The sequence below is a fragment of the Pestalotiopsis fici genome (genome assembly GCF_000516985.1).
Source record: "Pestalotiopsis fici W106-1 unplaced genomic scaffold PFICI_Scf_4, whole genome shotgun sequence".
NCBI lineage: Eukaryota > Fungi > Ascomycota > Sordariomycetes > Amphisphaeriales > Sporocadaceae > Pestalotiopsis > Pestalotiopsis fici.
Window position 1 is genome coordinate 514,685 of NW_006917094.1, and position 15,865 is coordinate 530,549.

A 15,865-nucleotide genomic window follows, 5' to 3' on the forward strand; every position below is an offset into this window, starting at 1 on the left:
TGTTGGTTCTGTAATTATAACGAATTCATTCCATGTATGCGCTACACTAATTATTGAGGCTAACCAGACTGTGGTCCACTGTCAACTTTCTTGGTGCCTGTACGAAGTATGTAATCAGCTATAATATGCGCGTGGCTGGGCGCCCTTGACCTCGCGGAGCGTGCGGGCTTGCAGCGTGATGCTGGCTCGGAGGAAAGCAGTTTTGTAGAGTCCATGGGGAGCCTGATAATCGCCGCTATCATGACGACCACCGCTTTGCACATGACTGTCACTGTAATCTGCATTCCATCAAGCTGGGCCATGGATTTTTGATTTGAGAAAGGCGAATGGGATGAAAGATGAGGAGGTAAGTTTTGCGCAGCAGAGATCCGGGTGGAGAGCTGGCAGGTTCCTTAGGGAGGGCGTGGCGACAGATATTTAGCGCACTCAGCAACTAATTATCAGGGTTCCAGCGTACCTTAGCAAGCGCTATCCTTGCAACAGGGCAGCACCAGCACTATAAAGGTGTTGCAAAAGTCCACTATTTCAAGAATTTGCGTTCGAATCACTGCTGCATACCTATATACATGGATCTCTCAAAGTCAAGTCAGAATACTAGAATCAAGGGCGAGGCGTACCTAACTATCCTGTCTCCCTAGCAGGGTTACTTGCCCAGATCCTGGCTCCATCTACTCATTTATATTCGGCGCCTGTGCCGCGACAGTGCAGCATAACGTCAAGTTGCCTTCAGCCCTGGAGGAAGCCATTCGTAGTTCCCAGAGAAATTGATGCACTGACCTTTCCTTCCCGCTGCCAACTGAATGGGTTATGGCAAGTTCCAACATAAGACCCTCCATCGCCATGATGTGACACTATTTATCAACTTGACGCATCTCAAGCTCAACCGCCCATTCGGTGGACATTACATGACGGTGACACTTCACAATCATGTCGGCCTCTACAACCAAGGACACATATACCTGCACCGTCACTGTAGACCGCGGCACAGCACCAGCCGAGGGCGCCAAAGCACACCACGTCTATGATGATTCTGGGCGTCTTGTTCGATTCAAAAACCCTTGCCCATCATTCGGCAACTGGAACGAAGTTTCTCTTTGGGGCTCCGCCGTGATTTACTTTGGGTGTGTAAATTTTTATTTCAACTTGATTTTCTATTAAATTTTACTGACTGTCTTAGTAACCGCCTGCGAGGAAGGCTCCCAGTCCCCGACACGTCCATTGCCAAGATCCCTACGGTCGAGGCGCAATTCCTCCAGTCTCGCACGGCAAAGCCTAACGCTCTCCGCGCAACATGGATTGGCCATGCAACTTACTTTGTAGAGTTTCCCTCGGGTTTACGTGCCTTATTTGACCCCGTTTTTGAGGAGCGCCATAACTTCATTGCTCCAAAGCGCTTCACGGCCCCAGCCTGTACGCCGAGGGATTTCCCGGCTCTGGACGCCGTCTTCCTCAGCCACAACCATCCTGATCATCTCTCGTATCCAACTGTCAAGGAGCTTGTCAAAGCATACCCTAATGTTCACTTTTTTGTTGGACTTGGAGAATCCCCAAAGTTGCGTGAACTCGGCGTTCTTACCGTGACAGAAATGGATTGGTGGGATGATGCCGTGGTAACCTTGGAGAGGCCGGCTGAGAAGGACGAAGAGCCGAAGCGTATTGCTGCTCGGGTCTCATGTCTTCCCAGTCAGCACGGCACGATGCGGACCCCTTCCGACAAGGATCACACGTTGTGGGCGTCTTGGGCTGTCACATCAGGCGGCAAGTCTCTATGGTTTGCCGGTGATACGGGCTATAGATGCGTGCCAGATGGAATGGAGGAATTTGGGCCAGGCTTCGATGACTTGCCAAAGAACCCGCACTTTGCACAAATCGGCGAGCTTCGGGGACCATTTGATTTGGGCCTGCTTCCCATTGGCGCTTACCACCCGCGTATGATGTATAGCCCAGTGCATGCGAGCCCCTATGATGCTGTCGAGATATTCCAAGACACTAAATGTAAAAAAGCCTTGGCAATGCATTGGGGGACATGGGCCTTGACATCTGAGCCTGTTAATGAGCCGCCGGAAAAGTTGAAGGAGGCATTGAAAATGAAGGGCATTGCTCAAACTGGTGTCTTTGATGCCTGCGCTGTGGGTGAGAGCCGAGAGTTCTGATTACATATCTTTTTTCCACCTCTTCAGCTTGATGTAGGAGTGGAGGGCCTCAACACTGATCAAGTCAGTGTAGTTTTCATCTTTACTAGAAAGCACCTGCATTGTCCTCAAAGTGATGATGAAAGCGTCCATATTTCCTTGAAGCCCGATGCAGATAACATCAAGCTCGAACGCCAGAACTTCATACAGAATAAAAAAAAAAAAAAGAAAGAATTGGTTATCTGTGGAGAGTTGCCATTTCGGCCTGCGACCAAGACCTAAAGAGCCTCCTCTCATTAGCTAAGGATCCCCCCTTCAGTTAAATGACACAATCCATTCTAGAAGCATACAAAATACAGAGCCACTAAATAACCTCGTTGCATTAAATTGTCATTTTGTACTGAACTGGCAAAAGCTAAGCGTGGCTTAGCCGGTCAAACCTCACAAGAAATCCTTCACTTGCTGCTCGCTCCACTCCCAGAATTGCTGCGCATTACCATTACCGCCTTCACTAACGGGAAGTGTGGCCGGTAGGAGGTCGGCTCGGAGCGGCGCAACTCGTCCCCAGGGAATGACTGGAGAAGGTCAGCTATCTTTGCTCATTGTCTCAACGTGCTCGAGTAACTTACTCCATTCTTTGGTCCAGTCCACCTTCTCGTTGGTTACTTCAGACGAAAAGCCCGCATATAGCTGAGTATATACCCCATTCATAACAGGATAGGTGAGTGTACCAGCAATGAGCTTCATAGCCAGGCCTTGGTCCCTCGCAAGTTCGGTCTTGAGGTTGCCTGGGTTGATGGCAACACTAACGATGCCGTCGGCCTTGTGGCGGCGGGCATACTCGACAGCCAACAGCCAGGTTCCAGCTTTGCTAATACCGTAGCGATCGATAGGTTCTCGGGGTATATGGTAGTCGAGGTTGTTGAGATCGATGCCTCGTCCTTCGGGGGCAAATGCCTCCAGACCAAAAGAAGAGAGCCAGACAACACGGACTGCACTGCTGCCCACAGGCTCGTCCTTTGCAGCTGCCACCAGCGCAGGAGTCAATAGTTTTGTGAAAAGAAACGTGGCAACGCAGTTGACACCCAAGGCCAACTCGTGGCCTTGCGCAGTTTCTGTTGGAGATGTATTGGGCCCCGTCATGACTCCCGCGTTATTGAAAAGAACATGAAGCTTGCTCTCGGACGACAGAAACCTTTTGGCTGCAGCTTGCACGTTGGATAAATCAGCTAGATCCAGAAGCAGCAAGACCAAGTCGCCTCGTGACCCGGGTACGGCTTTCTTGATCTTGGCAATGGCCTCGTTGCCCTTCTTCTCGGAACGGCACGCAGCGTAGACCTTGGCACCTCTGGCGTAGAGGACTTGGGCCAGCGCCTCGCCCATGCCACTGTTGGCGCCCGTCACGACATAGACCTTGCCTTGTAGGTCATTTGGTATGTTCTGGTCAGTAAAATGGGGCTTTGGTGGGAAAAACTGCGTCCACGAGAACTGCTTTTCTGGTCCTCCCATCGTGATGGATAACTGGGCTTTGCGACCGGCCGAGGATTGAATCAAGCAACACAGGCATGCACCTATCCTTAGAAAAGTGAGTGGAATGACACAAGTGAGACACAATGATGAACCTGTACCAGTCGATGGACCTGGAAACTTGCCTCATTTATTACCAAGAGAGGGGATGCTAAGCACAGCACGCTGAACCTGGTACTCACCGCTCGCCCCCCCCCTTCTCCTCTTTAACAAGTATTTATATATGCAAATTGAAGGATATATACCAGATCCCAAAATGCTTACGCCACCCCTCGAACTCCCGGAACTAACATTCCAATACGTTATGACAAGGGTGTTCACAGGCTGCCAGTCGATGAGGAGCTGATAAGGAATTGATAAGATCTGACAAGGAGTTGAAAGCTTGTACAGCTGCTGGAGGGCAAGGTGCATTGTCAGCGCGGACAAATTACCATTCCTCTGGTGCGCCACGCTGATCCTTTGAAACGAGAAAGTCCAATAGAGTTGCGTCGTTCTCTAGGGCCAATCGCTATATGTCGGCCAACTTCCCCTGCATTGAAGAAAGCTTAAATCTTGTTGGGATGGTGGTAATATGAAGTGCCGGAAATAACGGACGTCAAGCTTGATATATTAGTCCAGTATTGCGCTGGCCCAAAACGATTCGACCTGGAACATTTTGTATAGCAACAGCCTATAGACTGACTGCCAAGATTTCGAAGCGTGGGGTCATATATTTGCCTTCCCCCATAACTGTGCCCCCCACCTGCGATTGATTTGAGACACATATATCGGCCTCGCCAATTCTCACGCCTCACAAAGGCAACGTTGTTCGCGCAGAATATGTGACGATATTTGCAAATTTCCTGATTGCTCCAGGGGATAGGACAATGAGGAGGGCAAGATCCGCCTCATATGAGATTTACCAGAAGCTGAGTTTGGGGGAGGGGGACGTTTTGTAGATCAGAGCCCAGCTGCGACGGCAAAGCTACTAGTAATCAATGCACCATAGGAAAAATAATGGCTGATATGTTTTAGAAGAATTAGAATTATTACGTAGCTATAGTGACATTTTAAGTAGCTAATTGTCAATTCTCCTCTACACGGGAGATGTTGACAAGCCAAATATCGAGTCGCTGGATCTTTTTGTGCGCAGCCGCTCAGTACTTTCAGTACTATGTGATCTTTCCTTCTCGGGCCAAGTAACGTCCCGGCTACCTGTGGGACTCGGCTTGATCCAGATCTTTACATCGTCGGGTGATGCCGGGCTGATATATTCCGAACTCACTTCGTACGTCTTGCCGTGAGTAATCACGTTTGATAGGCTCTCGAGGTCGTTTCTGCTTCGTGCGTTCCTGGCCTCGCAGCGAACCTCATATGATGTAGGCCCGTTGTTGCCCGATGATGATTTTGCCGGCCTGGTGCCTTCCTTCAACGAGTTCATGGTCAGCACGTCGGCCGCGCCTTGACTGCCTCGGCGCCGACTGCTCATGTGCCCGCTCAAGTGGGCGCTGCGGCTGCCGCCCATCTTTCCGTAGCTCGAGTGCATGTGCGATGGTCGCGTCGTCAGGCCAAGTTTCCAGCCCAAGAGTCGGAGGAGCGGGCGCAGCGTGGCCAAGCTACCGGCGGCAATGGCCAATCCTTGTTCGACGGTCGACCATATGGCAATGTCCAGGGTGGCCCAGAGAAAGTCGGGGTCTCGGAATCGGGGGAGATAGGCAAAACGGACCACGACAGCTGCGCTGGCACTACAAGTATGTCAGTCTTATTCGTGGGTTAGTCATGACTGCAGAAATGACTTACACGCAACCCATGGCCATGAGAGGGATCAATGCAAATTTTGTTCTCCGGTGGAGTTGCAGACCCATGATGATCCAGGCGGGCAACAGCGCAAAGGTAAAGTCGGTGATGACGCTGCAAGCACTGTAGAGGTAGGCCAACCCAATGATGACCTCGATATTGATGCACGTGCCGTTGTCCTGGTGCTTGTTCCAGAAGAAGGAGACCGGCGAGCATTGGAAGATGACGACAAAGAAAAAGATTGTGCAGGTGATTCCGGTAATGACCATGGCACCGTAGATGATCCAGGCATGTATCTTCTTGACGGCTACGCGCAAGAGCAGGTAGCCAATGGAAATTTTGGAGAGAATCATGGTTGTGCAGTACATCAAGTAACAAAGCCACCAGAACTTGACAATGTCAGCGATATGTATTCAAATCAAGGTAAAGCTATAGATATTTCTTACCATTCGTCCATGTGATACATTTGTTGCTGGAAGGTCGGCTTCATGACGACCAGTGCCGTATGATACTCCGGTCAGAGAGAATGAGCAGTAGAGCATGAAAGTGACCTTAACAAAAGAGTTTTAGCCTTCTTCACATTGATCATACACTTTTTTCTATTGATTCAACTTACGGCAGCAAGGCTCATCAACCAATCGTCAAGGCCAAACGATCGAACAATAAACAGCCGGACACCACATCGCAACAGAATGGTAACAAAGGCGAGGATGGCAAAAGTATAGTCGACGACCGCAAGCTGCGGTCCCCGATTCTCGATAGCATCAGCCATCTTGAAACTCTGGCCGATCAAGCTTCAAGACAGCGGGTTTCTGAACTTGCACGTTTGTAACAAGACGGCGCAGCAAAGCTGTCAAGGCAACGGAACGGGGATCTGTGACATATAACAGGTCGACTGTCTGTCGGCTTGGTCGGAGACCTCGGCGGCGGAATAAAAGAAAAAGCAAAAGAATTATGAAGTCGCCATACACAGTAACCTTGCCATTCTACATAGCCACCTAGTCACCGCGGGCCCGGTAGAGGCGGTACGAGTCCACTCAGCAAGCGTGCAAGTACTAGAATATGCCGACTTGTCATCTCGTGCGTTTCATGTGTCCCTCCCTGCAGGTCACAAAGAAGGAAAAATTAGGAAATAATTATGCAGATTTCAACGGACGCACAGGGTATAGCAGGGCTCTAGGCTGCAGGGGGACATTTCTCTTTGGTGTACAATTGCAACCCAAGAGACTGGGGTCCCAGGGTTATAGTGAGCCGGTTCAGGTATAGCAACGGCGGGTGGAGTTTGTTTTCGACTCTAGCCAGGGGCCCGAGCTGATTTTGACTTTCAGGGGTGGGAAGAGGGAGGGGCAAATGCAGAGGTAGTAGGTAGTATTCGTGGGCCAGGTATTTTGCTGAAATACTTCACCATGCTCACCACTCGCATATTGTCGACCCAGTTTGCCAGTAGTATCTGGTGACGCCAAGAGTTCTTCTCGACGCAAAAGCACCAGCTTTGACCTTCTCGCTACGTACAGAGTAGGACCCGGTAGTTCATGATGTACGATCTTTGTTCGTGTGACCTGGGAAATGCTCAAGATATCATGTACGTGGCCTAGTACGCGAACATCTGCCAAGATATCATTGTGCTGGTGCACTTCAGAGTATCGAAAAGTTTCCCTTGATTGGTACGTTTGTTATCTTGCAAGACTTCTCGTAACGTGCATCTGCGTCAATCTCGGATTCGCAGCTATGGGTGGGTTGTCTGTATGCAAGCCACTCGATGTCGGTGCACCATTTCCCAATCCCGATACTCTGGCCGGGCCGCGGGACATTTGTCATGGGTCATAACCGACGAGCTGGGAGCAATCTCATAAGCTGCAAATTCTATATGTGTATGCGTGTGTGTGTGAGTGTTTTGGTATGCATGAAAAAATGCTTATGCCCGGCCACGACATCGCATGGCGCGTTCAATCGGAATTTCGTAGTGACATAGTATTTGTTCTGTGCATGGTCGAGGCAATAGACCGGGTTATTCTACGGGTGGCTTGCAGAAACAGCATGTATTTCGTCAAGCTACCATCAGCCACGCGGAGCAATGTCGGTCTGTAACCATTTCTTGAATTTTCTTCTTTCTTGGACCATGAATTTTGCCAAGACGTGACAAGAGAGTCTGGGTTGCATCAATGACCCTGAGATTGTGCTGACATTATGGAGAAGATCCACATCTTTCATCCGTATTCTGTTGTGCAGTGTATGTATTGACATGGGACTAGAGAGTGGAGATCCGTCCTCATGTCGACCCTGAGGCCGTGAGATTGTCAATACCCACCGCCCAATAGCAATGACCCAAGGGATACTCCTCCCCCAGATCTTAACCAGACTCGTCCAAGGCCATGTCTCTAGATGACTTCCCCGAGAGAACAGGGACTATGATCTCCGCAGTGTCTGAGCACGATGTATGCATGCAAAGAAGAGCCAGAAGAACTACCAGAAAGTGGGTATGGTGGTTTGCATTCTGGACTAGTCCACTCTGTAAGCAGTTCAGAGTACATAGTAATTCCAACGGCTTCTCCATCCGACCCGCGATTCGGGGCTTTTTTGTTTCAAGAATAAGCGCACGGTCATCCAAGTCTGGTAATTCAGTGAATGACGATTTTGCTTTTCAGAGTTGAGGATAGAAAGAATCGGAGCACTTTCGTCACTTGTCACATCACAAGCAGACGCTCGCGCGTCATTCTACACGACTTTGTTTTCAATCAATTGTGGTAGTCGCCGACACGGGATAGAGACGAATTTCGTTTCGGCATGGTCTAGAATGAGCGGGACCAGTCTTTAAAGTGCCCGCCATCTTTATATAGCGGACCGTTCCAGTGGCTTTGAGCGTACTCTGTACTAGCAGTCGTACTATTGCTGCGGCAGAAACGGGCCCGCAAGGGACTGGCCTTTGCTTAAATATACCTACCTACAAACGACACCTTGGCGGAGGAGATTATGATCAAAACTCTACTCTTGCGGATGTCTGGATTTCTCTAGCAATCATCATATTAGGAGCTACAAGACTAGCCAAACGTCAATTAACCTTAAAAAGCAGGGCGCCATGTGCGTTGGGGTATTCATGTGATGGTTGTGTGCGAGCGAGATCCGACCGAGGCAATTGTGTACCGGGCTGTCCCTCTCGTGGGCGCATTGGCCAATGATTGCATCCCTGGACAAATCCCGTCAAACACAGCAAAGATCGCCAGAATACTAATGAGCAATTCGCTCTACACCCAAACCTTGATAAGACGATTTCAGTGTGCTAACGATACCACTTTACAGCGATCCGATCGCTTGTCAACGAAAATTTGTTAGGGAGTTAACGATATTCACCCCTGTATATAGCGTATAATGATAATCGTTGGAGCTGGCCGGACTTTTGCAGGTATCGCTATATAGTAGATGTTGGCACCCGTATTTTGTAAGGTGTATCGTAGTTTCCAGGGCTTATGGGGGCCTCCTCCTTTTGGACCTCCAGCTGGTAGGTGGCCAGTTGGCCAATCAGAGCCCAAGAATTCTGGCGCTCCACTGGAAGCTCCACTTATTTTATAACGTTGTCTATGTTGTAGCGATAAAAACCCTTGGAAATGAATATCGTCTTATCTAGTTTAAGGTGTATTACCATGGATGTTGCGAAGACTGCCACGACTCCCCCTCTGTACTGTCATTTTAGTCCATGCTACGTCGCCTTGGAGGCAGGCCATCATATCCGACATTTCGGCGTCTTCCGTTGTTTATAAGATAAGATCCTTGCTCATAATAATGCTCCCGTCTGTCAGTACGATTGCATACATAGTACATGACAGTATGCTCCTATTGCCACTGGCCCATACCAGATCAAGACACCACAGAAGTGTCGCCGCGAACCCGGTCATATTTGGACACGATGGTGACAATACTGACAGCAAGGTGGATAACATGCCCAACGTCTAGTCGTCGGGGGAAAACATTCACTGCAAACAATATGCTATCCACTGACTTGTAGTATAATATACTTGAGAGCATGAATTCTTGGATCATCTTCTTTTGCAATACCAACATGCTCAAGGAAGTGTATCCACATGTGGCCATCTTTTGAATGCATCCCGATCAACTATTGGTCATAGAGAAGAGAGGCAGGAGTCGCCAAGAATCGACCCACGCCACATGAGAATCATTCATATACATAACAGAAGGGTCCGGCAGTTGTCGAAATCAGCTCACCCAAACTTCTCTTCTTATTTAGTGGCGGGAACGGAAGGGTATCGTCGAGTGTGGCGTTTTGGGCCAAAGGAATACCGGCCCACGAGCGTGTGCCGCCCACGTTCTGGGCATGATACAGTTAGTCAAGTGTCCGAGCGGAACACATGTGCCGGATCAGCATATGCATGAGCAACTCACCTGTCGGTTCTCCCAGTCCAAGTTTTGCCAAATAAAGTAGAGTCGATCTAGTTGGCCGTGGTGTAGGTAAAAAGCGGGTTCTCCGGGACTGAAGTAAAAATCACCGCCCGGATCGCCACCTATAGGTGGTATATCGTTAGTTTACGAACAAGATACTCATGAATCGACTTACCGATGATAAAGTGACCGCCGCCATGTACACCAAAGAACACATTTCGTGCCTGCGCATAACGTGTGTCTCCTTGCATGATGGCTTGGAATAGCTCAATATTTGGGCTGTCGAGAATGACGCTGGTTGTGTTGCGCAGCGATGCAAAGTTCTTGCATATAAACGGGTTCAAGTCTCTCTTCAAACATCGTGGAGCATATCGCGTTGGATCCGGATCCGTAATGAGACCCAAGTTGACGGTAAGGTTCTTGAACGGCCCACTGTGGACGCAGCCGCCGCCGGTCCCAAAGAGCATACCAGACAGGTCGAAGCCTGGGATCGTGGGGGCGGTACGATTCGCAATCTTTTCGCCGTTACTGCCGAGGGATGTAGCGGATCCATCGAATAGAGGCGAGGCGTCGACGTCGTCGCAATCGAGTCCCCATTCCCAGTAAGGTATAGATCCTGACAGAGCGGTCAATATCAAAACGTCCATCCATTTGGGTTGGAATACTCACCAGTATACCCACACTCGGCAAGCTTTTCAGCATATGTGAATAAGAAGTAGCGATGGAAGAGGAGGAAAGAAGCCTTGGCAACATGTATCAGTACAGTTTGGCAATTCTGTCTTGTTGCATCTACAACCTACCGAGACGTGCACATATGGAGTCAATAAGATATGGAGCACAGTAAAGTCGTCGAATGCAGTTCTGGCCAGTTAGTGGCTATCCCATGTCCGTAAATGAGAGCATGTTTGCTCACTTGGACCCTTCAAAGATGGACATCAGCCCGGGTTTGTCCACGAGGCATTGCACGGCCTTTGTGTACGCGATGCGTTCATCACTAGGGATATTCCTCCTAATGAAAGAACAGGGTCAGTCAGCACTCGCTTAGCATATGAGAAGTTGTGAGCTGCTCACCATTCCTTGTAAACCTTGACATTATCCTTGTTGCATCCAGATGTTCCGTTACTTTCCAGGCGGCTCATTGCATTTTCGTACGCTAGTTTGCTCAAGTCTTTCAACGCATCTCCCGAGTTGATCTGCTCCTGAGTATACTGGGGAATCGTTGCTGAGACAGACCATATTGCCACAAACACCAGAAAGAGGAGTCGTACGGTAATGTACCATGAAGCCATTGTGACAAACGATGTGTTTTTCGAAACGTAGATGATTGCTTATTGGAATAGGTCACGGCAAGGTCCCTTTATACCGCGTACGTCCCGTTGCATCTACCCCAGATTCTGTAATATACAACTTGTCTTGGCACTCAAAGAGCGGAACGGCATTGTGTATATTTTATATGACGATGGTCTTCGAGCGACGGCATTGGCCCATGACTTTGGGGAAGCGAATACAACATGCACCTCTGTTAGACACGATTCAGTGGAACTTGATGCTCAATTCGCTGGAAATCATACTCGGGGTAAGTTCATCAGGAGATGAGATTCAAGATGACCGTTCATCATGTGCAGTGCCCCTCTTGTGAAAAATTAATTGTCCAGTCTTTCTTGCAGCTCTGCCGCACATAAGTTGCCAATTGCGTACAATGGAGAAATTGAGCTCGAACTTGGCATCTTACAGCCAACGAGTTACAGACACCGTGATGTTTGGGGTTTGACTGATCCTGTCTCTTCATATACTACAATGCACACATATGAGACACCCTCCATGGTCTCCACACAACGTCTGTAGTATACTTGGTCTCCATCCCAATGCGGGACGTAGCAGTTCATGAACAAACTTTACCCCAGGATCATCAAGTTCTTGGGCAAAAGTTTCATGGAAGAATAGAACAATCTGTATATAAGATACTTTGGCTGCCCTGTAAGTCGGCGGATACATGAAGTGCAATTGTTTCATTACTCAGACAACCAGGGAGATGGCGAATCCAAGCCTTGGCATCTTTATACAAACCACGCACTCTGGGTCACATCAGCCGTGAGCTTTCTTGTTGGGCGCGGATAAATGAGTGATGGCTGAATTTGACTGGCCTGAAGATGCTTCACCCGCTCTTTCTCCGCATTCATCTAGTTGCCAGGTACAGCTCAAGATGTTGCAACGTTTCAACAATATTCCATTTATATCTAATACGACGAGATTATAGCTGGGGTAAATGAAAATCCACCTCGGCACTGGTACTCGGAGTGTGCTCGGAACAAATGAGACCTACCCTCTCACGGTGCACCGTTGCCCGACTTTTGAATCAAGGGTTCAAATAGCCTCGGTACAATGGCTGCTGCATCTCCCGCAAACACCCAATCGACCCCCGGTCTGACGTTCTTAATGTCAGAAATGTCTATATTCACAGTCGCGATCCGGGCGCCCTTTTTTCGTGCAAGATCGGCATAGCCCGCGGCAGGCCAGACGCTACCCGAAGTCCCAATGACCAGGCAGAGATCAATCGGCTCAGCGTTGTGGAACATGGCATCGACTTCAGCCATGAGATCTGCCGGCAGGGCCTCCCCAAACCATACGATATTCGGTCGCAGCAGACTGGTCGCGCACCTTGGACACTGCGGCAGATCCGCTGGCGAGAGGTTGGACGGTTCTGGCACCGCGGCCATGCGCGACTCGATGCTCTCGTTGCCATGTCCCGACTTGAGTGCGGCTTGGTCTGCGCGCGAGTCTGCGGCTTCTTGATACCCGGCGCCCATGATTTGCCTATTCTTCCTGGCTATGCCCTCCAACAGCCAAGCAGTAGCTTTTGGCCTTTTAGTGCCGTGACCTTGTCCCATCACGGAGCTTTTCTGGTCGTCGAGCAATGGTGCCAATGCCGGCGTGATTGGATCCTGAAAGTTTCCCCTCTCGACATAACCGCACTTTTCGTCTGCGCAACGAAGATTGAATAGATTGCCGTGTAGAAGCTTGAGCTGATCTGCCGGGTGTCCTGCTCTGGGTGACAGATTGTCTATATTTTGTGACAGCGTGACGAAACTAGGAACGCGGCGCGCCAGCTCCGCGAGTGCATAGTGTGCGTCATTCGGGGCAGCGGCGAGAGCCAGTCGCCGCATATGGCTCGTATACTGCCAGACGAGGCCGGGATCGTGACGGAACGCGGCCGGCGTCGCAATCTGCGTAGCGTCATGGTTACGCCACAAGCCTGTCGAGCCGGCGCCGCGATAGGTGGGCAGCCCCGACGCGACGGAGAGCCCAGCTCCAAGGACGGCGATGATGCGCCTAGACTTGCAGAGAGCCGAATGAAACTCGGCCAGCTGAGGGTCTTCCCAGGTCACGCTTGCTGTCATCGTGGTATATTTCGTTGTACAAGCTATTTCTCGTTTTAAGCCCTCTTCTACTATTAGTGCAGTGAGACTGATGTAGCATTTGCATTGCCTTTGAATATAAACCCGCGAGTCCTGAAATGCGCATCTTGTTGTTCTACGTAGCGCCAATTTTGGCCCAGGCAGCAGCTGAGGCTCTTGTCAAGCTGACATAGCCACGATATCCACCTGCATGGCGGGTTGGCGTATTGAAACCGGACGGATGACAAGCTTTTGGGATGGGTGATTTTTCCATAGAGTGAATGATCAAGCCTTAGGCTCACTACATACAGCTATTTATCCTTTAACAGCTAAGTTGGGATTCGGAAGGAGGCGATAGTCTTGGGAAAATCGGAATATTTGCGGTTCATGTTTGGGGCAAAGATCCGTAGGCGGGACCAGGGTTTGTGATCCCCTTTATGAAGGTTAAAATTGCAGTGAAAGTGTTGCGGCCCGAAGGGAATGCTGTGTGAGGCCCCTATATAGTGCCCTTACCGAGTATGCGATAGCACATCGCGAAGGGGGGCGGGCACGATAAACGTAGTTAAAAGCAACTAGCCGCCAATAACATTGCATCTATATTTATTCTCGAAAATGTCAATTTCAAAGAAAATATGAATCAGGACTTTTTGGAGATCGCTACATGATACCAGAGGAAACGATCAAAACCATTTGTAAATACGACCAGTATTACCCACTGCCTGTCTGGTGTGAGGCAGTATCTCCGCCAGCGGAGGCTCCGCAGGCGGCCGCAAGTGACGCCCGATACGTTTACTATGGAACCTTGCGCACATACATCATGCATCGCGTTCGGGTTGCTCTTGGCAATCATGTTTAGAATTCAAACATTTCGACACGCAATTTTCGCTTCTCATCTGAAGCTACAATATGAATTATATGGAAATATCATCTTAGAAGAAAGCGTCAGAATTGAGGGTGTTTGATGAGGGTCATCGGGTTTGGAAACGAGCCTACCACTTTCGAGCCATGCCAATTTACAGCAGCATGACAGCCAAGTACCAGGTAATCAGTCGTCATCACTGCTTCATCAATCCTCGAGTCTCGTCAGTGCAAGCCGCAAACGTCACATTGAGTTCACTAACATCACCCAATGGATTACTTGAATATGCTCTGGCTAGCCTCCGACACCTCACACGGCGCTATTCCTGGGTATACGGCAGCTGGGTGACACGAGCTTGGACGTTGATTGTTATTTCCCCTCACTGAACCAATCCCCATCGGTCAAACTCTATACTCTGCTAGAAGCGTTTTTACCGTCATTGAATAGTAATGCACCAGCGCTTATAAAGACAAAATTCATTCCAATTCCCTGGTAAGTGTTTATTTACCAGTCAGAGATTCATTCTATAGGGTAATGCTTCAGTGTCCGCCAAAACTCTCTGGGAGATAACCATAATTAAGGCGAGGGGCAATCACTTGATGCAGACGGATATTCCCAGAATCTTGGCTTTGCAAATGCGCTACAACCGTGTCTTCGCGTCACGATGATGCTGGGCTTCTTCTTCGCATACATACTGCCGTCTAATGGGAAACGGCATTACTGAGTCCTGGTTGCATCGACGTCTGACTCGGTTCTGTTGTTGTCTACTAAATTGAGATTTGACGGAAAACAAGATATACTTTCAACGACCTCGGCTCACATGTCTCGGTGGCTATCAGGTATATAGATGGCTATTGCTGCATCGCTGCGAAGTTGATGTTGGGTAATTCTGCATTGTCTCACTCCAGCTTGCATTAACAGACATTTTGAACTCGACGATATTCGACGACCGCCAGCATGACGTACTTGGAAAGATACCGTTCCGGTCATATCAACAGATGGGTCCAGAGACTGCTGCGTCTCCTTCAATTTCTGACCGCCATTATTTCCCTGGGTTTCTTCTCCAGGAGACTGAACAGGCTGCTTCACTTGACGAGAGGGGCCTATAATAGAGGTGAAGGCGCCGTCGAAGGAATCTTGGCCGCGGCCGTGGTATACTCCATCCTAGCCATGGCCATGGCCTGCTGTCTACGGCACGGCGGTCCCAAGATCATACGTTGGCTATTTGTGCTCATGGACATCTTGTTCATCGGCGCCTTCATTGCCGTTGCTGTTCTCACACGCCGCCATGGGCCAGCCGGTGCATATGGTGGTGAATGTCGCACGGATGGATTCTTGGCGAATGCTGTACGATCAGATTTCAGACGGAGGCACGGCTGTAATCTTCCATGGGGTACATTCGTCCTGGCCATCATTAGCGCGTAAGTTTGTTTTTCCCAAGACGCTTTTGCCTGGACCATGAATTGACAACTGGGTTTTGGGGAAACAAAAGTATATTGTATGCCCTTTCAGCATTGTTCCACGAGGTCAAGGACCGTCGCAACCGCGAACCATCGTATGAGACGGCCCCAGGCAAGGGCGCCAGGGGTTCTCACCATTCCACAAGCACCTACAATACCTATCCTGAGCAGCAACAGGTCGTCAACCCAGACGGTTCCTACCCTGTGCAGGCACCAGTCAATCCTGGCCACAATGTCGCTGGTCACCACGTGTGAAGCCGCCTTTCCTTGCATAAGGATAAATTCGTTAGCCAAGGGCATCGATCAGCCTTGCAAACTTGGAGG

General features: G+C 49.6%; 6 protein-coding genes across 6 annotated transcripts; 2 read left to right on the forward strand and 4 right to left on the reverse strand.

Annotated features, from left to right (window-relative positions):
• Window positions 1-927: 927 nt before the first annotated feature.
• PFICI_06131 (uncharacterized protein) lies at window positions 928-2,153 on the forward strand (the record flags this gene model as incomplete). Its single annotated transcript, XM_007834712.1, has 2 exons — window positions 928-1,121; window positions 1,178-2,153. The coding sequence occupies 2 exons, from the start codon at window positions 928-930 to the stop codon at window positions 2,151-2,153; spliced, it is 1,170 nt and encodes a 389-aa protein (XP_007832903.1).
• A 420-nt stretch (window positions 2,154-2,573) lies between these two features.
• Window positions 2,574-3,641, reverse strand: PFICI_06132 (uncharacterized protein; the record flags this gene model as incomplete). Its single annotated transcript, XM_007834713.1, has 2 exons — window positions 2,574-2,707; window positions 2,762-3,641. 2 exons carry the CDS (start codon window positions 3,639-3,641, stop codon window positions 2,574-2,576), a joined length of 1,014 nt encoding a protein of 337 aa, XP_007832904.1.
• Window positions 3,642-4,734: 1,093 nt separating this feature from the next.
• Window positions 4,735-6,207, reverse strand: PFICI_06133 (uncharacterized protein; the record flags this gene model as incomplete). Its single annotated transcript, XM_007834714.1, has 4 exons — window positions 4,735-5,383; window positions 5,439-5,824; window positions 5,882-5,986; window positions 6,052-6,207. 4 exons carry the CDS (start codon window positions 6,205-6,207, stop codon window positions 4,735-4,737), a joined length of 1,296 nt encoding a protein of 431 aa, XP_007832905.1.
• A 3,396-nt stretch (window positions 6,208-9,603) lies between these two features.
• Window positions 9,604-11,116, reverse strand: PFICI_06134 (uncharacterized protein; the record flags this gene model as incomplete). The annotated part of the gene is made up of 7 exons (XM_007834715.1): window positions 9,604-9,756; window positions 9,831-9,949; window positions 10,003-10,443; window positions 10,497-10,569; window positions 10,628-10,688; window positions 10,741-10,836; window positions 10,899-11,116. The coding sequence occupies 7 exons, from the start codon at window positions 11,114-11,116 to the stop codon at window positions 9,604-9,606; spliced, it is 1,161 nt and encodes a 386-aa protein (XP_007832906.1).
• A 1,038-nt stretch (window positions 11,117-12,154) lies between these two features.
• Window positions 12,155-13,225, reverse strand: PFICI_06135 (uncharacterized protein; the record flags this gene model as incomplete). Its single annotated transcript, XM_007834716.1, has 1 exon — window positions 12,155-13,225. The coding sequence occupies one exon, from the start codon at window positions 13,223-13,225 to the stop codon at window positions 12,155-12,157; it is 1,071 nt and encodes a 356-aa protein (XP_007832907.1).
• A 1,813-nt stretch (window positions 13,226-15,038) lies between these two features.
• On the forward strand, window positions 15,039-15,796 carry PFICI_06136 (uncharacterized protein; the record flags this gene model as incomplete). Its single annotated transcript, XM_007834717.1, has 2 exons — window positions 15,039-15,502; window positions 15,574-15,796. 2 exons carry the CDS (start codon window positions 15,039-15,041, stop codon window positions 15,794-15,796), a joined length of 687 nt encoding a protein of 228 aa, XP_007832908.1.
• Between the last annotated feature and the right edge of the window lie 69 nt (window positions 15,797-15,865).